The following is a 27326-nucleotide window of genomic DNA, read 5'->3' as shown; positions in this document are numbered from 1 at the left end:
AGATTATATCTTACTTTTTCAACTTTGCCAGCTTCCTGAAAGGTGACACCTGATGATCTGTTTCAGGGCATCTTGCTGCATACAGCATTATTCAGGAACCTCAGTGGTTATTAATATCATAGTGTATCTAAAATAGACCCTTAATGTGTGTACATGTATGTGTGTTCACCCCTGTTGGAGAGCGGTTTCTCCAGCCAGGAAGTTAGCATTGCATTTTCTTTAGCTCAGGACAGGTTTTTACTTACTAACAGCACCTGAAGCACTGAAAAGACACTTGTTAAATGCATTGAAACGGTAGCTCTATCGTCAAAATTTTTGTAGAGTGCAACTCATTGAAGAAGCTTTTTAATACTTTGCAAGCATGAACTGAGGCTTTTAAAACACCTAAGCCACTCAGGACTATGCTTACACTTTATAGGAAGGCAACTTCACTGTGGGGTTATCGCTACAGAATATGCTGTACTAACCTCAGTCTGTGCTGAAATCCAAACTGCTTATAGTCTGTGTTTTGTAGATCACTAGCGACTAAACTTTTTGAGGTGCAGGGAGTTCAGACACCATCATAGTGAGACTTGGAGGCTGGGACTGCCAGCTGGTTAGCAGGGACTCTGTTGGTTCAGGGGTTCTCTGGTAACCTGACACGATTCTCACAGATGGAAGTGTGGGTGGCAGCAGATCCTGAGACCAGTAACACCAGGCTGCCTGTCAACTCAGTAGCAGTACCTAGCCAGCCCCATGCCAAGCAGAGCGGTTGCACTTCCCAGGGAGCTTGTGAGCCATTCCCTTGATGCATTCTTTCAGCTATGAAATCTTCAGAAGTTCTTAACTGTTTGAATACACTTGGCTTGAAGAAGTTTGGGCATTCCCCAGTGTAGTTGTGCACCTATGTTGAAGTGGAGACTTAAGAAAAGGGTTCGATCTCCAGCAAAGCACATCACAGGCTCAGGTTTTGACCCTCAGAATGGGTTTTGAATGCACATCTGCCTTGTGTGTGGATGAACCAGCTGCCATTTGCTATCCCATCCGCTCTTGTGAAGAGTTAACATGACCACAAAGTCCTGAGGTGTTGCTGGATTCACTCCTTTCTGAAGAATGGCAGGAGCTGCTTTTCCTTCCCACCTGTGACATCTGGACATTCATGGATGTGACTCACAGCCATGTATGTGCAGATCTTGAGAGGGCTGGTCAAATGCAGTTTCCTCTGGATGAACTGTGCTGGTGTATGGCATTGTTACTGGTACTGTATTGTTGCCTCTGCGTGAGGATGAAGACAAGTCATCAGAAAAGCTCTCCACTGTTCTTCAGTCACTGGTTTATTAGCAGTCATCTCAGATGCTCCTTGCAAGCTGTACCGCCTTTACTAATTTTATTGCTCCTTTCATCTCTTCTTGCTCAAGACTGCTTGCAGAATCTTGCTCTTCTGCCTGTTCATATTTCTTTCTGTTGATTCTGTGTGCTGGTTTCTACCTGGGGCTTTGTGCAGTCTTCCTGTGCTGAATTGCAGACAAACTGAAGAAAAGTATCAATACATATCAGGTCACATGAATATGAGTCTACAAATAAAATCCCACCTTTTGTGGCTATCACACACTTTCTACTTTGTTGCCTGTATAAGCTGACTGCAAGTTCTTTGAGAATGGGATTAAGTAACATCACCCTAATATGAATATTTTAAAAAAATGCATTTATTGATGCTACTGTTGTGCTGTGCTAGAAGAAGTAGTAGTCTTGATCCTCTCTTCTGCAGAAGACATAGAATAATGTGTATAGCAAAGGTTTAACGTGGGCTCAAATCCAGGATGGAACAAAAAAGAAAGTTCAGAGTGCTATTCCTGTGACCCTGTTTTCTTTATAATATTGTTATATTTCTGATAATTAAGGTTACAGTAATTGAGTACCTCGGAATTGCATTGTTGGTGTTGGTGCTAGATTGAGGTATGGTTTTGATTTTTTCAGGAAACACGATCAGATGTGGCATACAGAAGGCGGCACATTTCCCTTTTCTTCATTCCTTCTCAGAATTCAATTGGAAACCCTATGACTTTCCTTTCTTTCTTTGTCCAAAGCATAAACTTGCACTTAAAACATATACATAGACAAACCTATTTTAATATGAGTACCAAATATACCAATAGGGGTACCAAATATATTGGTTCCATACATTACAAAGGGTGTCTGCTTTCTGGTAGAGATTAAGTAAATAAACTTAAAGCGCCTCTAATAATAATGAAGAGATGTAACAGAATGTCATTAGAAGATTATTTAACCCTTAATATTTCATGGTTGTGTTAAAAAATGGAGAACTTTGCTTGCAGGAGTGTATGACCTATGTCCTTAAACTATGCTTAAAACGCATTATTAGAATAATATGCAAGTGAGGGGATTTGGTTTCCCAGCAGTTTGGAATTGATTGAATATATGCCCTGAACTTGTTGTCCCAGCTTAATTAATGTTTTGCACCATTTGCATGCAGACATGTTAACCTGATGTTTGACAGTGTGTGACACGCATGCCAGTTTTGTCTTTTGTGGACAGGTTTGTGTACCCATTTTACTTCAGGAGCATTTCTACTGAACAGCTTCATTTTAAAATCAACTTCAATAGAATGAATCTCTTTTTAGGAAGCAGTTCTATAGTATTAAGTGGTGGCATCATCCTGTTTTGAAATCTAAGTGCTTATATACTAATAAAGTGCTTGCTTCATGTCAGCCCAAATGGTGCCATTCTGTATAAGCTGAGGCTGAGCCTCAGCTTACTAGCTAGTTAAAAATACATTTTTTTTTCCATTATAACCAAACTGATTCTGTCTCAGAGCAAGATTATGAAAAAAGAGGAAGAAGAGACATCCTTACTGTGTATTGATTTATATCCTGTGTCTTCCATGTCTTGCAGTTAATTTCCTGTGCTTTATCTTCTTTCTTCCAGATTTCCTTCTAGAAATTATTTCTGGTTTTCTGTCATCCCTGTTGCTCTGCTGCAATAAATAGAGGATCACATTTGGCACAGTATGCCTAGGTGTATGATTTATTTAGATTGTATGAAAAACTTTAGTTTAGATACCAGGAAAATTAAATGAAGACTGGCTAACAGATGGTCAAGATATTTTGAAAACTGCCTTTCATATGCTGTTCATCTACATTCAGCATTGTCTGAGCTGTTTTGTATAGCACTTAAAACCTGCATGTCCTGTTGTAGATGGACAGATGAACATTATTCTTTTAAAAATTTTCTAGAAAATTTGGAAGATAGTACTGATGAGGATGCTCCATTGCATAGTCCTGGGACAGATGGAAGGTGAGCAATCTTGTTAACAGGTAACTAGATCTGGTTCTAGAAAAATTAATATCACTTCATTTTTGTTGTAATGCATCATGTATCCATTAGAAGATACCTCTGACATTGTTTCATTCCATTTTGTCTACCATTTCATAGAAACAAGAATCAAATAAAAATACACATTCTGCAAAAATATTGCTATTTTCTTTCTAACTGTAATGCAATTTTTCTTTCAGTTCATTATCTTCAGATCTTTTGAAGCTTTGTGGTGAAGTCAAACCCAAAAGCAAGGTAGGCTGTACAATGATGATGATAATTCATACTTGCATGCCCCCTTCTGGGGAATGCTCTTGCTTTGCTCTAGAGATATTAGTGAATGAAGATATGCAGAAGGTGAACTGATGTACCATTCATGTGATTTGTATGTAATATGCTTTTGTGTGATACTCCTCTCTGATAAGCAGTGATAAAAATGTACTTTTTCAGTATTTTGTGGTTGCAGTTTTACTGTTTCAGAATCAGACATGTTCTTCCAATTACTACACCTCCAAACTGCAGTAGATTGGCAGTTTAGTATTAATTGGACTATAGTTTAATGTTTATGCCAGTGGGAACTGTGAACATGCTTGTTGTTTGCTATTTGCTTTTGTGGTCATAGAAACGTAAAGGAAGTTTATAAAATAAATAGAAGTTTGACCTCTAGGCTCTTAATTAGAGTTGACACTGGAGGAATATATCTAGGCTGGCTGCAGTTTAATATTAATGGCAGTGGGAACTGGAAATGTGCACTGATTGCAATTTTGGTCCTGTGCTTACAGGAGCATAAACCAAGTTTGCAAAGTAAATAGAAGCATAACCTCCACTCTTCTAACTGCAGCTGTCTTTGGAGGAATATATCTAGATTGGCTGTTGCATGATGTATGACTGTGTTTTTTTAAGAATGACTGTGTTGCACAAAGCTTGGCTTCTTTGTCAGGTTTTGTGTTGGTTTCAGATTGTTGAAATGTTGAGCGAATCTTAATTCATGTTGGCCTAAACTAATTTTGAAGTGACATTAAGTAAGAAGCAGAGTTTTTATATCAGCAGAAGCATCAATGTAAGAATTCACACTTTCTTTTTTTGGACAAACCTTAGGAGAGTAATGTTGTACTACTGTAGTATTGGCAGGCACTGGTAGTTGGTTGAAATTATATCCTTGGAAAACTGTTGTCAAATCAGTGTTTCATGCTGTTGAATTTGACGTGCCTCCTCTGAAATGTCGCCAAAGAATAGAGGTGAGCTCCTTGATTTAGTTTCCAAAGGTAGCTGCCAATTGAATTGAGGGTGGATGCTAATTACCATCTAATGAGAAGCTGAAGTGTAGCAGTCTTGACACATACCATGAAATGTTTAAGTTGCAACTTAGCTTTTTTTTGTCTCCAGGCCCGCCGGAGGACCACTACCCAGATGGAATTGCTTTATGCAGACAGCAGCGATTTAGTCTCTGACATTAGTGCTACAGACTCTACTTTGGCTGGCCCTCTTGCATCAGTTGCAGAAACCCAAGAAAGTGGGATGGCTGCTGACACAAATGATACTTCTGCTAGGGACAGAGAGTTTATTCCCCCACCATCTGGCTTACCTTCTAAGATAGGCAGCATGTAAGTCTGGCCATGCTGTACTAATTATCCTTTGCTTTTAAAAAATGCATGTTGCCAATTTCCTGTAATCTATTATTTTAACTTTACAAAGGAGGTTGATATACTTGAAGCTTACTAAATAATACTGACAAACCTCCTCCTTTTCTACCATCACCACTCTAGAAAGTATTAATGCTCTGTTGTAAGTAACGTGTTTCTGATGTAAGATATAAGTTCTGTTAAGTTGCTTTGTCATAGTAAATTTATTGTAGCCTTATTTCTAAGTAGTGGGAAAAATCCATCTAGTACATTGGATACTTGGCTGTACTAGTGCTATGGGAAATGCACGTTCTAGGGAGGTAGTGAGAATCTGCTTAGAACAGCAGAGAGATTAAAAAAAAAAACCACTGCAGAACCCTATCCCCAAAACTTTATATAACATAGAAAGAGTATCTGTCTATGGTCCTAACTAGAGATTTTTACCTAGGTAAAATATTTCTGTGAGTCATCTTGTGTGGACCACGCTTAAAATGAAGAAGTCTGTACAGTAATAGAGCATGCAAGAGTGAAGTTGAAAGAAACATATTGGATATTATGAATCCTCCAAAATACTTTCTATTTGCAGGTTTCACTTACCTGCAGAGCAGTTTTACTAATTGAAAGTATTGCTTGGTGCCAAATAGAAATAAAAATATTATTTTTGTCTTTTTACTTTGGGGCCAGCAGGTCTCTCACATGCACTCTTTTTTTTTTTTTTTTTTTTTTTTCCACTTGCTCTTGCTGTTCTTTTTATACCTACCAATATCACTGGTGGTTATTAGACATCCACTGCTAGAGACCCTTTTCTTGGCTTTTTAGGTACTAGCTCCTATACTGCACAAAGTCATGGGTAAACTGAATGTGCTTGCCACATTCAGTGATATGGAAAAACTCTGTCTCATAGCTATCTTCATGTCACAGATTCTGGAACTAGGCATCTTTCACTATTCATCTGTCCTATTCGCGTAATATTTTTACAGCAGTCTCCATCTAATGTATATTTGCAATCTGTATTATTTTTACTATATTTCTAGCATGTGCTCGAGGTGGCAATCATGAACAGTAAAACACTGCTGACAGCAATTATTAACCCATGCTGATGGCTTCAGTGCATTTTACAAGTAGTATCTGCTTGAAAAGAATGCTCTTGGGGGTGAGGATAGGTGAAGAAATCCACTTGTTTCAGCAGTTAGTGTGAGATCACTAGAGACTTTTGAAGCTTCAAGATTTAAAACGTCAAGTGTTATGACCTGGCACCCGAGACTCAGGTAATACTGACTTTTGCCTCGCTGCATCTTCTAGAATGTATCCATTTGTGAAAGTAAGCCAACAACGAGGCGAAACAGGATTTTCCAAAACTGGGTTCTGTGAACGTTAGAGAGTTAAGCACTGTCAGTAAATCAGTTCAATCAGCAGTAGGCTTCACATAAGTTTTGGTTTGTTATTTATCATGTTTTAGCAGATGAGAGATCAAAAATTCCCACAATGTCTGCAGTGACTTCCTCACTTGTTCAAAAATAGAACTCAGTATACTTCATGCAGTATTGCTGTTTTTTCTGGTCACTGGTCATTGTTGAAGAAAGGTTGTCTTAGTAAGCCATATGGCTTTCCTGTATGGGCCTGTAGTGCCATCATAACTCTTGTAATAAAATATATTCTTCTGGAGTAGAATGTGGCCTTACCTCCAATAAACATTATCTCCCTTGTGCCACTTACTCAAGTGTCATTCAGGGGTGTAGAAGTAGTTACAGTGATCCAAAATATACATTCTCTGGAAGTGAGAGAAATTAATTATATGCTTAGGTGCAAATTTAGGTGTCTGCAAACCCCTCAGTTTTCTCAGATCTGTGGTAATTCAGAGAGGCACTTAAATGCGTGTGGGCAACAGTCACTTTGGTTCTTACTCTGTTTACATAGATGGCTATTGCTGTTGTCCTTTGCTCAACTCATCTACAGCAGCCTCAGGAGTAGAGTGGTCTCCTGCAGGTCTTGTGCCAGCTCTGTTCAGATGTCACTGATATCCTGGGATATCTAAAAGGGCACCAGAAACCTGTAATTAGGTGTGTGTCCTGCTCCTTTCGGATAATTGACATCACACACCTGTTTTTTACATCTATGCTTAGGAAGTTAATTCCACCAAGACTGCTGCATTTTTATAATATCTGCATTTCCAGGCTTTCAAAAAGAATTCATAATATGATCATCTTGTTTACACCTTCTTCTGAGGGAGTCAAAGATGGAAGGGGCAGGTAGAAAGTGAGCAAGAGGGAGCTGGCTCCATTTCTGAGTATGCTGTATAGGATGCTGGTGTGAGGCAGAGATGCTTGGGTTCCAGTTTCTGGTGTGGTTGGTTTAATCTTCTAGCTGCACAGTAGAAACATAGGCAACCATGGCAATGGAGACTATAACCCAAGTTTGTCATCCTTGCTGAAAGATCTAGCTGTCAGGCTGATCGTAGAATTTGCCTTGTGGCGACTGGACCTTTGCATTCCTAAGTGCATACTGGTCCAGCATAAAGAGAGGGAGGGAGTTCCCCCTCTTGTTGTTCCCTCTCTCTCCTGTTCCCTCTCTTTTTAATGTCCTTTGCAGAGTATGCCTAGAGGTAAGGGAGCCCTGCAGAGAAATGGGTGCTCTGGCCTTGAGGAGAGAATTGAACCCACCTTCCCCTTCTTTTTGTGCACTTTAACTGCTAGGCTTCTGAGCAAAACCGGACAGGTTGTCCCTTGTCCCCCTTTTGCCGTCTATTGAAGACCCTGGGGGGACTCTAAGGTCTGCACACGCTTGGCACTAGATCCTCCGGGTATGACCTTCACCGTCCAATTAGGGCTTGTGTTAAGTGTGCATGTGATCAGCTGAGACAGTCAGTCTCAGGTACTTGAGCCAAGTAGCTGTTCTTAGTTGCACTGTCCTTGTTAAATCATGTTATTCTGCATGTCAGTCCCCAGATGGATTTTATATATCAGGCATCCTCTCAAGGGAAATTGGTGCAGCTTTTCTCATGCAGAGAAGTTGCAGCTGTGTAGATCCAGAGCCTGTAGAGCTCCGAGACTAGATGCTAGTAACCGTGTCAGGTGGCCTGCCAACTGAACTTTGTCTCCTTAATAAAATTGTATGGCACAAAAGCACTTTTAGAATCTGCTTTCTCTCATTTAGTGAAATATTCATTTATATTCATAGAAACAACTTCTAAACACATGAAAAAAAGGATAAACCAAAGCAAATGTTGCTTTTCTGATTGCCCAGCTAGTGAGAAATGAGAGTTCAGAAGAGCGGAGACCATCCAGATTCCCTTCTTCTTTTATGTGACTGTGGTGAAATGATGACATTTGGGTGTCAGCATTAATATTGCACTTTTCACTATTTTTAATGGGGAGTAAAATGTTGGGAGAAATACCACAGTGACTGTGAACTGGAATTATTTCAGATGAAGAACTAGAGAGACAAAGGAGGAATGGAAAGCAAGAAAGAATGGAAGAGCAGATGAAGAGAAGCAGTGCTTCTACATATATTAGTAGTCAGGCTGTCAATGGGAAATACTTTTTCTTACTTCCTAATTATGAATTTGACATAGAAACATGAATATGTTAATGCAAAGTTTAATTAATATGTAAGTGTCATCATGATTTCTCTGTTCTTCATGTCTGTAAGCAGCCTATTGTAGATGAAAGTTATGGAATCTGAAATTTTAGATCTTAGTTATACCTTCCATCTTCTCCATAATCTTAATCTGAGATGTACACTCCACTGTATTTCTTTTGGTAGTCTCTTTTATTATTGAATTAGCAGATCTCCTTTGCATATTCAGCATCTGGCTCTTCATATGTTGATGACCTATGAAAGTTAATAAACTTTATGCATTTTTATATTAAAATGTGAGAACAAATTTAGAGTCCATAGATTCAAGAGAGACAATAATAGGTGAAACACATTCTGAAATTCTAAATCTGAGTGGGAGAATGACATTTAATGTAAGAAAAGCAAGTTTGTAAAGGACCTTAAAATAAGATAATGATTCCTCTTGCTTTAGTTCTAGACAGCCATCTCTATCAGAGAAGAAGATACCTGAGCCTTCACCTTTAGCAAGGAGAAAAGTCTATGAGAAAACAATGGAAAAGACAAAGGCAAAAGAACAAAAATTGTAAGATTCTTTTAAATTTGTTTTCTCTGAAATAATTTAAACCTTGGTTATATTTTATTGAAAAATAAATCTGTATTTTTCTATTTCTTTAATTCTAGGACAGTTTTTATTGTTGGCAGTGATATTATTCACTATTCAACTTCTGTGTGTGGCCTTTTTTTCCAGAGTGTTTTTCTGTACAAAATAATGCAGGAGCAGAGCCCCGAGAAAATGACATTTGGAGCATTTGCAAATGATTTTTTTTTTTCTCCTTAATGGAAGTCATTAATTTTTATAAGAAACTGCAGTTTTATAAGAATTTCTTCATTTTACATATGTGTGTTTTCTGCGTGGAGCTTTCACTGTTGGCACAACATTCAAAGTTTATATGCTACCTTGCACTCTGCAGCAGTTTGTAGTCTTAAGTTTGTTACCTTCTCTGGGAAACAGCTGTAGCTGGCATTATAATTTTATTTATTCGCTTAGGAAAAGGGCATCTAACATTTGAGGCATGTTGCATTTAACTTCTCTAACCATTCATAACCTGTTAAAGAAGATGTTCTTTTTTTCTTGTAGCTCAGATTCTGGAGCCCCAGAGGCTAGTCTGTCACCTCCTACTTCCCCACCAAGCCGGCCCCGTAATGAAATGAATGTTTTTAGTCGTCTTACTGTTTCTCAGGGAAACACAGCAGTTCAGCGGGATAAGTAAGTCACAGAGGGAAGCCTCAGCCCCCAACCAGGAAATGTGCTCAAGTTATCAGCGTAGTATCTGTTAGATATTTTGCCCTTTTCCTGCAAGACAAGAGGAGACATTTCTCATGTTTTCTTGTAGTTTTAAAATAAAATATTTTAAACTTCCATGGAACCATTGTAAAAATTCAAGAAAAGCAATTTCCTGCTGAACCTTGTTTCCTGTTTTCTAGGCTATGTGTAGTTTTAAACGCAAAATAGAAAACAGTAGAATCTTTAGACGTATGTGTATCTGTTTGCATGTTTACACTTGAAAGTAGGATTTAGCTGACAATTTAGGAAATAGGGCTTTTGACAGTTGTTTGGTTACTCCAGCATTTCTCCAAGCGCTGTCACAGCAGGATGGGATGCTGAAATGGCTAGAACACAGTTTAGAGATTATCCAAATTATTGAACAGACTGACTTTAGGAGGTGATCTGGAGGAGCAGATGATATTCATACCTTGTTTAGAAGTAGAGCTCAGTTTCCTCTGGCGTTAGGCATCTGTTAGGAACCTTACTCTAAATTGCAGTGGACTTGAGCAAATCTTTGCAGGTTTCAGTACTGGTACTAGTGCCATGCAACGCTTATAAACTGCAACTCCACCTTAGAAAAAACCTTTAGTTTTGGCTGTAGCAAGACAAGAAATAGCTCTTGTCTGTTTACACTAATGTTTTTTATAAAACTGGGTTTTTTTCAGTGGTCTACAGAGTCACCACATACTAGGCAGTAGCTTGCAAGGCTTTCAGTAGTTTAGCTGTGCTTATAACTTCTTTATCTTAGCTATGTTACCTTTATCTTATTGCTAACTCCCACCTAACGCTTTTAATTTTCTCTGGACTGTCTTTGAAGTCAAATTGAAACTGCTGAATCTGTTTGATTTGAGTTGAAAATGAAGGACATCTTAAAGCATACTGTAAATGCTCATGTCTGGGGGGTGGATTTCTCTTGTGTGTTTTCTTGGTTTTTATTTTGAAACATTTTTGAAAATGAGAGGTGAAGGATTTTGAACTTAGGATCGTTTGCAAATTGCTGTTCTTTTTTCGGTGGGCTATCAATACATTTAATATTTATATTTTTATGCTTAACATTTTACACGTTTCTTCTACACTTAACAAGCATTAATGTTCAGAATTTTTTTTTTTCTTTTGACATTTTCAACAAGCACTATGTTACAGAGCTTAAATTATGCATCCCTCTTCTTTTACTTTGTTGCTTTTACTTCTTTAAGAAAATGTTGGGGAAATAAGAAATGGCTCAGCTGGTTTTACTCAGCTTCTTGGGCTGAGACAGTCTACCAGTGTAACTTACTGTTGAGAGTGCTATTTTAAGATTATTATTCCTCTCACCCCCCCACCCGCCGTTATTACCAATTTAAGGTATACCCTCAGCAATGCTGCATACTCTATGTGGATTTGCATTGCTTTTCTGAATTGGCCATGCTGTTGTTTGTTCTTCTCATATGGAGGCTTTAATTTGCTGATACCTATATTCTTTCTCCTCACAATTCCACCACTGTTGATTGTAGGTCTGATGAAAGTGATTCCTCTCTGTCGGAGGTACACAGGTACTCTCTCTTTTCTGTTTTCTTGGCATCTCTTTCTGAAGTTATTCTTAAATTCTTAGGAAATTTCATTTTACTGCATGAATTTTCCTGATACTTGTGCATTGTATACACTCTTTTTGCTTTTGCCAGAAGTTTAAAAATCTGAAATTTTGGTCAAGCATGTCTCTCCCTCTCCTTTTTTAGGGTGTTTTTTATTGTTGTTGAGCATGTCAGTTTTTTTCTTTTTAAATGAAGTGTAAACCTTTCCTTAGACATATTATTTCTCTCTTAGTTTTCTTTAAAAAAAAGAGAGGAGTGGATATTTTCTTAGGTTTTATATGCCTCTCTCTTTCTTTTTGTTTTTCTTGTTCAGTTATATGCTTTGGTCACTAAAAATTAAACCCCAGTGTAAATAAAAATGAGTAGGTTTTTTATAATATCTTTCTGACAGAATGCACAGTGGTTTAAGAGATGAAAGAAATGTTCACACTCATTGCTCCTAAGCTGTGCTTTAGGATTTTGCTACTCAGTTAAAAAATGGTTTATCAAGAGAAGGTCAGTGAAAGGGCTAGTAATAATGTGATGGTGGCTTTGTCTGGCCATTGTAGGAGTCATATCATCTTCTGTCTGTAGATTTCAGAGCACTGCATATATAAATAGCTCCAGGACATGTATTTTACATGGCTTGTCAAGGGAATGAGTGTGTGAGAACAGCAATAGGAATAACTCAGTCTAGAGGCAGCATGATCCACTGGAGAATACTACAGAGAAAACCATACTAGTTTTGTGTGGTGTTAGAAGACAAAAGCATAGAGACCTAAGTTAAAAATAATAAAGTAAATTGTTCCCGTATTCTTGCAAATGTAAAAGGGTGCAGATTGAAAGGTGAATGCCTTTTCAAAATGAGGAAGTTGATGTCAAACAATTTAAGGCAATATTAATATTAGTAAAATCTCTAAAAATATTCTGCAGAAGTAATGAATTATAAGAATGAAGATGTCCTGAGCAGTAAAAATGTATAAAATAATAATTTCTAAAACTGTACTAGATAGTTCGGCTAATTGTCACAACAGTAGTATCAGGAAGAACATTTTCCTTCTGTAGCAAGCTTCTTGGCAATATTAGGGAATTTTTACATTTTCCTAAAGCATCTGACACTTTTTTTTTTTTTTTTTTTTTTGTGTGAGATAGGGCTATGGCTTAGTTCCTTTTCTCACAGTTATGTGTGTAATCCCCAGAAGGGCATGACAGTGACTCTTAACTGCAAGTTGGTCAATTCACATGATTGTGTTGCATGTTTGTGGGCATTACTTTGAGGCTTTTCTGCACATAAATCAGTGGGGTCCATGTGTGTGTGGAGTTGTATCCATGGGATTTTAGACTGTTAAATAATTTTTATTTGGTGACAAACTGTGATTTTTTTCAGGCTGAGTTACAGTCTTTTGGCACCACTGCAGAACTAGCTACAAATCCCCAGGAAGATTCCTCTGGGATAGCTGTACTCCAGCCATACTCCCTTTAGACATACGAGTACAAGTGTGGTGTTGGGTATGGGGTGCAGCAGGAACCTTCCTCAGGCACACAAGTTAGCAGCAGTTTTCCAAGCCTGACTGTAGAAAGCAGTTGATGTGAAATGCTTGCTGAATTTGAAGCTATCAGTGCACATTACATTTGCTCCATTTTTCAGACATGCTCTTTAGATTAACATGTCTTTATGCAATCTGCAGTTTTAAGGCTGGTCCTAGGCATCCAGGAGATTTAAGCATCCTGGTTCTTTAAGCATTACACAGACTTTCCCATGTACCCAACAATCAACATCCTGTCTTTTTTTCATTTGTTTGGTTTTGTATGTGATTTCCTTTATCTGATAATCCAGAGTTGACATTTGTTGAAGCTAAATAGTGAAAATCCTTACATAATTTATGAAAGGCATTCAGCTGTTCTGCCCTCACATGTAAGAAAAGTAAAGTAACTTTTTTCCCTACCTTTAAATAAATTAATTTTATCTGTGTCTATTACTATGCCCAACTCACATTCTCTTCTTTTCTTCAGGGGGATAATTAACCCATTCCCTGCTTCAAAATGCATCCGATCATCCCCACTTCAGTGTATCTATACAGCTGAAGGACATACCAAGGCTGTGCTTTGTGTGGATGCAACTGATGACCTTCTCTTCACTGGATCTAAAGGTTGGGCAAGCTCCATGCATCTGTGCTGCCTCCAGAGGCTACTTTGACAACTGGGGTATTGTGAAATTCTCAGTTTGTGCTCAATGCTGTAAATACAGTGGGAGATTGTAAGGATCCATTTTGCAACATAAGCTGAAGAAGGATTTACAGTAATTATCTTAGGTTTCTAATTCCAATGTGTGATATTTGGCTGTTTATTTGTAGTAGAAAAAGCACCTATCAAGAATAACACTAACATTTGTTGAGTGATATGATGAAACCAAACCTGGTAATGTGTACACATGATGTGCAATGCAAAGTAATAGCCTCAGGGTAGTGGTAGAGGTGGAAATCTCTGGCTGTGCTATCTACAGAGGTTGAATAGAGTCTTCATGCCATAGTTGATTCTTTGAGTGGAGCTACGGATATTTTCTGCTTCCTCCTGTTGCCTGCCCCTTGTGAGCTTAAGAATTGTATGGCTGTTGTGGAGGAGGCTAGATTTTCAGTAGTTACTAAATTCCTTACTGAGTGGTACTGCCAGTCTATGAACTCTTCAAGCTGGTAGAAACAATGTTTTGGAAGAAAATATTTTCCTCCTGTCTTTGGTGACTTTCCATTGTAATCACTCAGTTTGACTTGAAGATAACATAACCAGACCTCAATGGTTGTTTTTCATGAATAACCTTTTAAATATTGTTCAAAAAGTGATTTTTGCATGTTCTTTTTCTCTGGGCCTTTTTGTATAAGGTACTTATGGGAAAGGACTTGCTATACTTGTACAGCTGAAACTGTGGCAGACTCCTTGTGATAATATGTGAATTTTTAATTTTTGTGTTGAAATATCAAAGCTAAGGTAAGCTAGAGTTGTGGCTGGGAAGGTGTTAACACCTACTGGCAGGGAGACTCTGCTTTTCACTAGTTCACATAATGAATAAACTGAAATTTTAGGGCATCCTTTTTATCCCTATATTAACATAGAGGTTACCCCATCAGATGCAGGTATTCCACTGCTAACATTTAGATATGTTTTTTATGGCTATTCTACCAGCTGGTTGTTAAAAATACTAAGACGCTCTTACAGTGAATTGGCAAACTTTTAGTCTTAAAAATTTTAAGCCAACATTTCAGCATTTCTCAAAGTGTATACAAATGCAAAAAAGGACATATATTTAGTTTCTGTGAATGTTGCTTAGTTGATTTGTATTGAGATTTTTAATTCAGTGACTATTTGGGGACAAAAAGCTTTATAATTTTTTTTTAATTTTACATCTAGATTTGTATTCTAAAGGGTTGGGGGTTTGGAGGGTGTTTTGTTTTGTTTTTAACATGAATATTTGTAGATGTTGTAAATATTTGCTCCTTCTTGTCATATGCTAGCTTTCCAAACTTACGGAATAATTTTTCCTGTATATTTTTTTGGAGGGCAAAAGATTGCAAAGTATATTTGTACTCAAGAATGTAGACGGTTGTTTAATTAAATAAGGCTAAATCTTTTGGAAATTTTTGCTGAAGCAGAAAGGCTCAGCTCACTGACATCACATAACACTAACAGCCAGTGCTAATTCAGGAATGTCAATAAGCTTTCAGGCACACTGTCGATGTTAGGCTTTGATCTTAATAGTTGGTATTTTAAAATGGCTGACAGTTTTTGGTATACTTAGTATACTTAACCTTCTTCAGGCTATTATAACTACTGTCTACACATGAAGCTTTCTCATCATCCTCCCACTACTTGTCCCAGTAAAAATGTACTTCTAAAATACATGGAGTGATATAGACATGATACATCAAGGAAATTTTCCTGTGCTTTCTATTTGTGTCACAAAATTCTTGAAAACTTGTATGTGTTTGGGATTTTAGTCAAAAAAAGGTCACAGTATTTAAATTCCTTTGCTACTGAATGAAAACTGTGACTAAAGCACTTACAGTGGGATTCTGCGAGGCTCCTAAAGCACCAAATAGTTTGGATCACTTCTCACCTTTGTAGTTTCATTGTGGCAGTCAGCCCCTCCTGAACTACGCTCTTGATGAAGAATTCTTGAATTAAAATCTGTGTTCTTCTCTTGATCTGTCATTATCCAGTCTTTATAGCCTCTAAACTGTCTGTATCTTTACTTCATTTTCCTTAAGATGGAATTTTATCCTTTTAAAATGCTATGGGAGCTAATATGCACATCTTGAACACACAACATTGAATGATGAGCCTTGCTTAGTTTTGATGATGGTAGATGATGCCTATGTATATTCTTTAAGACCTGTTTAATTTAGTTGTTTTTCTGCAGTGCTTACCTGGTTGGAGGGATTTGTATGTATGCAAATGAATGCTTGTACTTTTTTTAAAAATTAATGAGTTTTGGGAAAACATGAGGTTTTTTCTGTTTTTTTTTTTTTCTATTCTTTTCCCTTTTTGTTTGTCTTTATTTAGATCGTACCTGTAAAGTTTGGAATCTGGTAACTGGACAAGAGATTATGTCTCTAGGGGGTCATCCAAATAATGTTGTTTCTATAAAATATTGTAACTACACTAGCCTGGTCTTCACAGTCTCAACCTCCTACATCAAGGTGTGGGACATCAGAGATTCTGCTAAGTGCATTCGGACATTGACGTAAGTATGCTAAACCTCAAATGCCAAGAGTTTAAATGAGTCTTTATTTTAAATTTTATTATATTTGATTCAGTAGTGCAGCACAATGTAATGTTTTCTGGAGCTGGAAGCTTTCTTTACATGTTCAGACTAAGTCAGTATGGGGTACTGGTAATGTATGGAAACACAAAACAATTTGCATTCACGCCTGCAGTGTTTTATCAAATGTTCAGTATTCATAATTTGCTTATAGCCTTTTTGCTCTGGTGAATTGGTTTGTTTTTAAGCCATATGAAAAGCAGGGAGAATGTAATGTAGGGTTTGTTTCCATTTTTATTTTTTGTCCTTCCTCTCTGTACGCAGGTCTTCGGGCCAAGCGATGCCTGGTGATGTGTGTTCAGGAAGTACCAACAGAACAGTCACTATCCCAGCTGGAGAGAACCAGATCAATCAGATTGCACTAAATCCAACTGGCACATTCCTCTATGCAGCTGCTGGAAACTCAGTGAGGATGTGGGACCTGAAAAGGTACTGAACACCAGCAGAAGAGAATGGTCTTTAGGTGGTTGGTTGCCTGTGCATATGAAACAAAGTCAGTGAAGTGTTTCCTGTTTATAGTAATGTCCATAACCTGGGCAAAATATGGTCAAGATATGGATCAAATAATCTGTGGTGGTTACTGAGATAATGGAGGCGCTCGTAATTTTTTCATGTGTTAAGGTTATGGTGAATTGTTTCAGTAAAAATGACTGGAAAAACACAAGGTTTTGTTTAAGACAGGTGCTAGAAAACAGACTCTTGTAAAGTGATAGATACATGAATCCTGACTAGTAATTGTTGATGAGATGATGAAAGCAAATTGATGTTATATAATACAATATAGGACTGTGATAGCCACACTAATAGCACTTTTCCAAACAGAACTTGCACAAAGAGAGTGTTCAAAATAGAGAGAATACTTTGAGGGGTCTGATTTATCTTTACTTTTAATATTTTAAATTCTTATTTTACATAAATATAAACTTTTATTTACATCTAACATAGATTTAACATTTACTGATGGATATGAGTAATAGAGCATATGTAAACCAGAGGATGAATAGTAAAGACATAGGGAAAAATAAAAAGATCCATTCTGGCAGAAACTGTGCTATAGACTGTATTGGATATATGCAAAAATAACAAATCCTAATTTCTTCTCTTATTCTTGAAGATTTCAGTCTACAGGAAAGCTAACTGGTCACCAGGGTCCTGTTATGTGCCTTACAGTGGATCGAATTTGTCATGGACAAGATCTTATTGTCACTGGTTCAAAGGATCATTATATAAAGGTAAGCCATTAGTATTTACTTCTTTATTTTAACTCTTTACCTCAGCATAGGATGCAGGCTTCAGCAGAAGTGACTCACATCTCCATATCTGAAATGTGATAGCAAAGTTGGAAATTATTTAATCAGTTACAGATCATGAATAATGTTCAGTCTTAATAAATGCTTATTGCTGCAGTGCTATTTTTATTTCATGATGGAACACGGGTGGTTGTATGTAATTAAACTTTTTCTTAATCTCCACTAAGGTGGACATTAGGCATATGAAATCTTGGAGAAGTATTCATAACACCTACTCTTAAGTAACATTTAGCTCTTGAGACTATCTTAAGTCAGTGCCTCTGTTTTGGAGTGTAGACCTAATTGTTTCAGCAGAGACACTCTGTGTTCTCCCCACAGAAGAGAGTCTAGGGTCTAGCCCAGGTCCTTGCTTAAGTGCTACCTGAGTTCTGAAGTGGGAAGGAGAGAGGTCAGCACATCTCAGCCAAGGTGCCCAGTCTATTTGGTGTATTCATTAGCACACAGGTTGCTCTGAGTTGTGTTCACTTCTCGGCATTGTGATTTAATACACTCGAGGATAGGGAATCTATTCAGAAGGGGGCTTCTGGTTTTTTCCCTTTTCTTTTTCTTGTCAAGCCTCCCATTTTTCAGGACTGTGCCTAAACCACCAGATTATATGAACTATATGTCATCTTCCCCATAAAGCTGACCCTCACATGCTGCAAAGAACATGTGATTCATGAGACCAAAGAGAGAATGAGCAAGGTACACTAGCTTGTTATGAGGGGGCACCCTTCATTCTGGCCTTCTCACACACTGGAAAAAGTGTATAAACACATCTAGGAGTGGAGCAGGAGCCAGAACCCAAGTGAGCTTTCTCGTTGAGCTATGCTTTCTTCTTTTTACCCTGCAATTCTTGGATGCTTGGTTGTGTGCTGGACCAGCCTCAGAAGACAGCCTGGGAGGTGGGTGCATAGCTTGATGGTTTGGCCTGTGGATTTGAATTCTATCAGCAATCCCTATAGTTAGAGATCAAAGGATTCTTAGGCAGCAAGGTCACAGAGAGAGGCACTCTAATAATTACTTCTCTGCACAGTTCAGAATATTGGGTTAGTTAGGAGCTACCATCCTGGCACAGTCATGAGTGCAGAACCTCAGTGGGGACAACAGGATGTGATCATGTAATGCAAGTTTGTCATCCTACCAACTCGTGACAAGCAAGGACGTAGAAGGGCATTTGGAAAAACATAGCTGTCAACAGTCAGAGAAGTCCATCTGCCATTGCTGTGTGCTCCCTTACTGTGGGCAGTCTATGTAAATCTTTATGAGGCCATCTGCTTCTTGACTTACACCACTAGAATATCCAGGAGTATTTTGGCCATGCGCGTGTGCTTCAGAGTAGTGGCTGTTCTGCAAAGGTGAATGCCTCCAGAATTGTCAAGCCACTTAGGATAGTACAAATGTTCTGTATGTCCACGGTCAGTGTGGCAGTTTGGGAATTCTCAGTGCTTCTGCACATGGGAAGTCCACTGTGGGTAGTAGGTCTGGTCACAGGTACTGCTTTCCCCTGCCACAGGAAACTACTCTCTTGTATACTGAGCCAGGAATATTAATCACCTCTGTCCAAGTGCCCAATTTTTCTGGTGTATCCTTGAACTTTTTTGTTACAGCTGGAACTCATGCATGTTAATTGAATGCAGTAACTTTCAAAATACCTTTAAGTCACTTAAGGTATTCTTTTACACTGCCAAGCTCTCCCTTTTTTACTGCTAAGCTTATTCATTTTAAAGGTCAATGAAGAGCAAATAATAGAGGATAAAGTCTGACATTTGCTTGTGAAACAGAGGTAGTAGTTTAAAAAGTTTCATCTCATCTGTTCCTCCTCATCTCAGTCTGACTGGGTGGGTTCTGGCTCACTACAATGCAAAATGAAGGGTTACTTAAGACAAAGACCTGATGGGATTTGTTATGCCTTAAATTGTTAAAATGGCCTCACTTAAAGAATCAGTTTTAAACCCCCATTTTTAGAGAACAGCCATAGGAGGGAGATGTGTCTGCTCTATGGAAAGCATCAGCATATAATGTATATGTAAGCCTTGCCAAACACTCTGTCCAGAAAAATATATTAATGTCTCGTCCTGCAGCTCTCTGTGCAATTCTCATAGAATCATAGAATGGATTGGGTTGGAAGGGACCTTAAAGATCATCTAGTTCCAGCCCCTCTGCCATGGGCAGAGAAACCTTCCATTGCACCAAGTTGCTAAATTCTCCCAGTGTGAGTCATGTTTCCCATGCTCATTCATGAGCTTTATTTCTCTAGCCCACCACATGGTGTATATATATAGGCTCTTCCTTGTGAAGATATTGTGTATTTCATAACCAAGTAGTAGCACTTCGTTCTGCAGTCTTCTCTGAAGTCAGCACAAGAGGTAGAAGAGGAGAAAGGAGTGGTTCCAGTAGATATAAATTCTGTCAACTATACATCATGATACAGTAGCCTGTAATAAGACTTTCCAAGTTTTTCCCCTGAAGTTATTCGCCTTGTGTCTTCCAGGCTGGTTAGATGGCAGATAATTGTGCTTAACATATTTGATTATTTATTTATTTATGTATTTTAGTTGTTTGATGTGACTGAAGGGGCTCTTGGAAGTGTAACTCCTACCCACAATTTTGAACCTCCTCATTATGATGGCATTGAAGCACTTGCTATTATGGGAGACAACCTTTTTAGTGGATCCAGAGATAATGGAATTAAGAAATGGGATTTGGCTCAAAAAGACCTTCTTCAGGTAATGGAAAATAATCACACAGCTAATGTGACAGTCATGCTGTAGAACTGTTTTCAGGCTGTGTAAATGTTCAGTCTCATACAATGACTATTCAGATACTATGTTTTTAATAGGGAAAGCACAGAGCACTGACTAAGAATGAAAATTATAACATACTTGATCTAATGTACAGTAGGAATGCAGTTGCTTTTCTTTTCAGTATATGTATCAGAAATTCTGGTGGTTAGCCCTCTTAGCTCTGAGTATGTGGGGTTTGTTTAGTTTTGTTTTTTTTTTTTCCTTTGGAACGAGGGCAGCACTCGATAAGGTTGGTAAATTTTGGACTGGAAACTCATTAATGACAAACAGTGCTTTAGATCAGTACAGAATATTTTCTTGCGAAGAGGGTTTACAACCTACCTCGCTCCACCCAGTCTTTTTTCTAAAAAGCTTGCTCCTTAGATCTTCATTCATCTTGTTATACAATGCATATGTTACGTAACGTATACAACACACACATAATAAACTGTTTGCTGTTAGAACATAAAGGATGGAAGGGGAGATGATACCCATAAAGGACCTCAGATCCAGGGAAACTTTGAAGTTCATTGTAATTTGGTTTACATGGAGAACTTTGATTTTTGGCTGCTTGCTATAAGCCAGTCTGTTCTTTGGGGTCTTATGAGAGGTTATTGAGACAGTTTCAACTTAAATAATTGTATCTCTGTGTGAGAAATAGAAGTCAGAAAAACAAATGCGGGGAAGATACTGTTGTTTTTGCAAAGGTTTGTTAGATACCAATCTTTTAATAATTTTTGGAGGGAGCAGGGGAATGTCTTTTACGTGCATTTAATGTGCAGACTGATAGCAAGGAAACAAATAGAATATTAAAGTTTTGGGACATCAGAGAATAATGGACTGGTCACCTTAACAAGACAATTTCTAGCTGGGCATACTTAGTATTCCATAAATATAGAAACTTTCTTGACCTTCTTTCAAAATTGTCCAGTTGTGTGCCAGTTCTTTTTCAGGATACTACTAAGACTTCAGAGTTAAAATAAGAATTCAGACATTCAGTTTCTTACAGAAAATCTTCAACTGGCCATATTGGGACATCTACCCTCATATATGCCTATCTAGGGAGATGTACTAAGCAGCTTGTTAGCAAAAACAGGAGGACCACAGGAGCAAGAAAGATCTTGTATTCTGACAATTACTTTATTAAAGTTGTAAGAACCATCTTCACTCTTGCATTTTAGGCTCATTAAAATATTATGCAATATGCATTTTTGCCGTTGCAATTATTTTAACATCAGAAAGAATATGGGGGCAGGAGTGAAGTAGTATGTAACAGTGGACCAGTTGTATTCCTGTTCTTATTTTCCTTTTGGTATATGTGCATTTCATAATTTCTATACTTCATGTTCCCCTGTTTGGTTTTTGATTTTACAGGTAGAACTTAATAAAAATGACCTCATGCTTCCTTCTTTCCTTTTATTTCTATAAAATGTGTGTTTTTCAAGGAGATGAGACAAAAGCATTTGACGAAACAATATAATTAATTTTTATTCACTGTTTTTTTAGGGAATGAAGAAAAGTGCTGTTACTTTTGCTAATCATGGGGTAATTAAGGGTGAAAGGACCACTGGAGGCCACACAGTACAAAGCTGGCTTGCTGGTCCAAGCAAGGCCAGCTCTGTATTTAGGTCTGGTTACTCAAGGCCTTGCCTGGCTGAGTTTTCAAAATCTCCAAGGTCACAGATTGAACAGCTGCTCTGAGTGACCCATTGCACTCCTCAAACTACTCTTGTATGAATTTGCCCCCGCTCATATCCAGTCAGAATTTCTGTTGTTGCACCTTTCCTTTGGTGTGCACACTTGACTGTTTTAGATGAAGGAAAAAAAAAAAAACAAACCAAACCTGAAACAGATCTGAGCTGCTTTAAAGTATAAATTTCAACAGAGGTCCTGGTTTGGCGTACATGTGTTAAACAAGTCTGATCCTCTATAATAGATGAAAATCAGTTAACAAACATGCTATTCAACGGAATTTGGAGATTATCTACTTCACTTGGTGTTATACACCCCAAGCCACAAAACACTGCTGTGACAAAATTAAGATTTATAGAACCACTCCCTCTCCCAGTTTCATGAAGTGCTGCAGGACCAGACCCCCAGCGTTGTGACAGCAGTGTATATTGTAGATTAAACACCAAGATGATCCGACAAAGCTGAATGTACTCAATAATATGAGAAAGGCAGCAAAGCAAAGCAGTTCCTACCAACTGAGCTGGAGAAGAGCCACTATTGGCCACCTTAAAAGACAGCAAGCTTGGGCTATTATTTCCCCAGTGGTGGTACCAAATGGATGTTGTTCTCAGCTGGTCTGTGCAGCATTTTCCTTTCTGAATTAGCAGTAAAATGCTAGTGTTTTTCCTCAATAAAGAATTAATGTATTTTTGTTAAGTGCTACATCACAAAATCAATTTATAATGAGTAATATGAAAAGAAGAAAGGAGGAAGGCAAATATAGAAACAGTTTCCATCTCCCTGGTATATTTTTTGAGCAGCATTTTGGATTTTCTTTTTATGTGTTTTATAACTGTTTTACAGACAGACTTGAAACATATACAGAGACCATAGGTTCAAATATGCATTTGAACATAGCAGATTTAGCATGATCCTAAATCGATTTCTGTTCCATGTCAGTCAGTTGTGCATATTAGATTTTCATCTTGTTTTGCACTACTATTTCACAAAGACAGGCAAACTAGTGTTATAGAAATAGTGTCATGGAACATAGCACCCTCCTTGCTGTAAAGAAGGAAATCCATTGGGCTAGGATATACCTAGTAATGTGTTACAAATCTATTGCAGGACAGGAATCAGTCTATAGAATCTGGGATTTTTCCATTTCTGCGCTTGTTCCTCTAGAAGTTTTTGCAGCCCTGTAAGACTTGCCTGCTTTCTCTTTTTCAGCAAGTTCCTAATGCTCATAAAGACTGGGTGTGTGCTCTTGGCCTGGTACCTGGCGCTCCAGTTCTGCTCAGTGGCTGCAGAGGAGGCACCCTCAGGCTCTGGAATGTGGATACCTTTGCACCCATTGCAGAGATGAAGGGACATGACAGCCCTATAAATGCAATCTGCACCAACTCCAGCCACATATTCACAGCAGCAGAGTGAGTTTTTCTTCTCCATGAATCGTTCTTTTCCAGAGTTTCTGCTAGAATTCTGTCCATGTAAATGTATTTAGGACATCTTCAGTTGTGTAAGCCACTTCATAGCAAGCATGGGGAGACATAATCCATACCCCTAAATGCTAATAATCTACTGCAGTAGTCTGCAAAGTGGGGTGCATGTAGCCCAGGGGATGCACAACATGATCCATTGGGGTGCAGGAAGAAAATATTAGAACTTCAGTAGTACATGTATATATAATTTATAGATTAATAAATACACATAGGGGTTAGGTGCTCAAAAATATTTCAGTAGTGGGGTGCATGAAAAACCTTTGGAGGCTACTAATCTATAGGATTGCAGGGGAAATTTGGCAATAGTTGAGAACTTTACCAGCTTGTGTCTACAGTTGGGCTGCTAGGATTGATTCCTGACCTGTGGGAATTTTTCTAAAAGCCATTGTTTTTTTGGTGGTGTTGGGGTTTTTTGTTTGTTTTTAAGTGCTGGTGCATAGCAGAAGCTTTGCAAGCCATCCTACTGTCCTTTAAACACCTTGGTTTGAGTATTTGCATCCTCAGTAAAAGTGAGCCTGAAACTCAGGCAACTTGACCAAGAAAAATGCCTCATTCTGGAGAAAGTGCAGGAGACTGCAGCAGAGCCTGCTTAGTGGCACAGTCTGAGCACAAGAGCTGTTAAAGCTATTGTGTTATCTTCTAGTGCCAATCATGAACACTTCTGGTTTTCTGAACAAAGCAGGATTTCAAAGTTGCCTAGTTTCCATATTTGGTGGCCAATTTCTATGTATAAGCATTAATAGATAGGGGTAGAGACATCAAAGCTTATGTCTCTATTTGCCTAAAGATCATTAATAAGTTTAGAACATACATGCATCTGAAATATATTCTTTATTACTAGTGAAAGAAAATCCCAGCCTTTGGCACTTGTAGCATTGTGGTGAAGGTCTACAGAACTTAGGGTATTCCTGACAATTTACAGTGAAGTGAAGTCTCAAGTCAGAAAACCTCTGTTCTGTGATAAAGTCTATCCTAACTACTGCCTCCTGGCTTTTTTTGAGGGGGTTATAAGGAATACATGAATCAGTGTTTTCTAGTTGCATAACTCAGTATTTATGAGAAATTGTAACTTCTCTTGCACAGGATAAATTGCTATTTAACAAGGCAAAATCTTTATTTTACTTTTTAATTATGATAATAGAGTTTTATAACACATTCCACATTATACTTTACTTACACATACTTTAAAATTGTGTACATAGTAATTGCTGCCAAAAGTACAGAATTATAGCTTGCCTCTCCTGGGCTTCTGAACACCAGCTCACTGTTCTATGCTTTCCAGCACCAGGCAAACGGTTTTGGTTTGTTTTGCCTCTTTTGTTTGTTTGTTTGTTTGGGGAGGGGGGGGGGGGGAAGGAAATGTAGTGTTAGGATTTTCTATAGTCTTGTGGTTCTGTGGTTTTTTTACCTTTTCTTGTTATAGACTGCCACTTCTCATGCAAATAGAGGACGTTTCAGGCCCTCTTTGATTTAACCTGTTTAAACTTTTCACACTTGAAGTAGTCTTGTCCTATTGAGTCTGTCTCTCCAATTCTGTAGTACACTGCCTGTTTGGCTGTGGTCTGCTGAGTTGCAGATAGTTCCATGATGGAAGCTCTTCTCTAATGTCAATCTACTTAAGCCTATTACCATTAGTTGTATTTCAAAAAATTAAGTAATAGCAGAGTAGGATTTTACTTTCCTTAGACATATAATCTTTGTACTTGCCTAGATGGTTAAAGGTAGAAGTCAGTGCCGTGGTAAGGTTAGGGAAACTTAAATGTTATACATCTTAGATTACAAAGTCGCCTGGAGGTGGCCCTTGCAAATCCGTTAAGGAAATCTTATTTTGCCAGCAATGCCTTTCTGAATAAGACAACCTCACAGTCCACTGTCCCCCACCCCAATTTAATTACCCAGCTCTAATACTGCTTTGTTTTGTTTTTCAGTGACCGGACTGTGAGGATCTGGAAAGCTCGAAATGTAATAGATGGACATATCTCAGATACAGGAGATGCAAGTGAAGATCTTGCCAGTAACTGAAATGAGGGGGATAAAGAAATATATTGATGAATTTGAGGCGCACTCTATGCAGTTTGCTGCACGCTTATTAGATAAACACCGATGACTGGAATGAACTGGCAAATAAGAGTGAACTCTTCTACTAGACCTGCTGTCCTTAAAATATGTACTGTATTTAAGAAAAAAATAACCTCTTGGTAACATGCTTGTGTCTCAGTGGTCACATATATATGTCTATGTATTATGGCTGAATTTGTGTGCATATGTAACACTTGCAGTTTAAATTAACTGGAAATCAGTCTTCTCTATTGACCATCTCAAAATTATAACCTGCAACATATAACAGAAGTGCTCTGCTGTATTTCACTGACAAGTATGATCAGCTGTTTTGCATTTTAGGGTAGCAGGGTAATGATGATGTCCCAGTAACAAGCCTTTGATTATGACAGGCTGTTTCAAAATTCTAAAGGTCACCTTACACTGTTGTTAGAAAAGTGGAGTGAATAAAAGATGGGAAGAAGCTGTTAATGACACGTATATCTGACACAGCTCTATCATGCTAACAGTGGATGCCATATGATTTGTATTAATTTTAGCATATAATCCTTGTTGACCAAAGTTGTGCAGCTATGTATACTCTGTGCTCAGGACTAGAACTCAAAAGCTCCTAAATTGATATGTTTTATTAGTGTTTTGCCTATATTCTGTAATGACTAGGTGTTCTTAATGTCATGACGGAAATATATCTTAATCTATTTTTCTTATGGATCTGTTTCTATCATCTCACATTTTCTTTTTTAAAGCAAAATGTCTTTCCTTTTTATCTAATTTTATATGCTGCTAAATGTATTTTAAATACACTGTTTTGCAAACCTTGGCAGTTACTTTGAGAACTGAACCACGTGTATTGGAAAAAGCTATGTAAATAGATGGTTGTACAAAGACAATATCTTATCTTGTGCCTGTATGACTTTTAAAGCTCTCAGAGTGTGGATATTGAGGGAGGATGTATAATTTACCCAACTGCTCTGAATATTAATTTGTAAATTCTGCAAACTTTAAAAATTTATGTAGATTCAGTGTTTGGGATATTGAGGTTTTTTTGGTTGTGTGTGTTTGGTTTTTTTTCCAAAAGGTATCAGTCTGTAAATTGTAGCTTGTGTAGGTAACACCTAATTAAAGATGTGAATGTGAACTGCTTCTCTTTGCCTTTTTCATCATACTTCCTTATAAAAAATTCACTTACCTTGCAAAGGCCCCAAATATAAAATGCACAATTTTACACAATGCAGTAGAATAGCTTGCTGAATAATATAGCCCGCAAGTTGTTCTGGTATCCCACATCTGTGTTCTTGTTAGCCATTATTTGTGTTTTAATAGTGTTTAGAAACCCTAACGGGATTCCCTCATACTAAGTATGGTGCTGACTTAAAATGAAGCAGATGGCTCCTGTTCCTAAGAGATGACAGTTCTTACCTTATTACATATGGTCTGTCAAACAAAGAAAAGTTCTGATGCCTCTTGCTGATCTTAGAGGAATTACTTCCTTCTCAGCTCAGCTTGAAAAGAGATGAAAATGCATACTGCTTGCGATTTCAGGGTACTGATTTAGTCCAAGTTTTGGCAGAAACAAGTAATGATACATATTGTTAAGAAACAATGTATAGGTTAGTTAAAATAAACAGCAGCAATACCAATTAGTGTTTATCATACTTTTTGACTACTCAAGGGATGTACACACAAAAGATCTGGGACCTTATCACACTTGGAGCAAAACTCCCAGTGGAGAGTGGATTTACATGCGAGACTGACGTGGGAGGCTGGGTCCCACCTGGCCCAGTGGGTAAAGGCCACCCACCAGGCCAAGCTGCACAAATGACGTCAACATCTTGGTGACC

General features: G+C 38.0%; 1 protein-coding gene across 8 annotated transcripts in view; it reads left to right on the top strand.

Annotated features, from left to right (window-relative positions):
• KIF21A (kinesin family member 21A) overlaps window positions 1–26623 on the top strand; it is a 94240-nt gene extending 67617 nt beyond the window's left edge. For 4 of the 8 annotated variants that reach the window (XM_074903280.1, XM_074903279.1, XM_074903282.1 and 1 more), the window contains 13 exons: window positions 3234–3294; window positions 3513–3567; window positions 4699–4916; window positions 8962–9072; window positions 9628–9756; window positions 11310–11348; window positions 13380–13516; window positions 15921–16101; window positions 16444–16608; window positions 17294–17411; window positions 20027–20197; window positions 23156–23355; window positions 25356–26623. In XM_074903280.1, coding sequence (XP_074759381.1) covers window positions 3234–3294; window positions 3513–3567; window positions 4699–4916; window positions 8962–9072; window positions 9628–9756; window positions 11310–11348; window positions 13380–13516; window positions 15921–16101; window positions 16444–16608; window positions 17294–17411; window positions 20027–20197; window positions 23156–23355; window positions 25356–25449 — 1679 coding nt within the window. In that variant the 3' untranslated portion in view covers window positions 25450–26623. The remainder of the gene's footprint in view (window positions 1–3233; window positions 3295–3512; window positions 3568–4698; window positions 4917–8961; window positions 9073–9627; window positions 9757–11309; window positions 11349–13379; window positions 13517–15920; window positions 16102–16443; window positions 16609–17293; window positions 17412–20026; window positions 20198–23155; window positions 23356–25355) is intronic. The other 4 variants (XM_074903283.1, XM_074903284.1, XM_074903285.1 and 1 more) reach the window with 3 other exon arrangements.
• The last annotated feature ends 703 nt before the right edge of the window (window positions 26624–27326 follow it).

This window comes from Athene noctua, chromosome 3 (genome assembly GCF_965140245.1).
Source record: "Athene noctua chromosome 3, bAthNoc1.hap1.1, whole genome shotgun sequence".
Classification (NCBI taxonomy): Eukaryota; Metazoa; Chordata; class Aves; order Strigiformes; family Strigidae; genus Athene; species Athene noctua.
The sequence above is the reverse complement of the archived record's forward strand: the minus strand, read 5'-3'. Positions and strand labels throughout refer to the sequence as shown.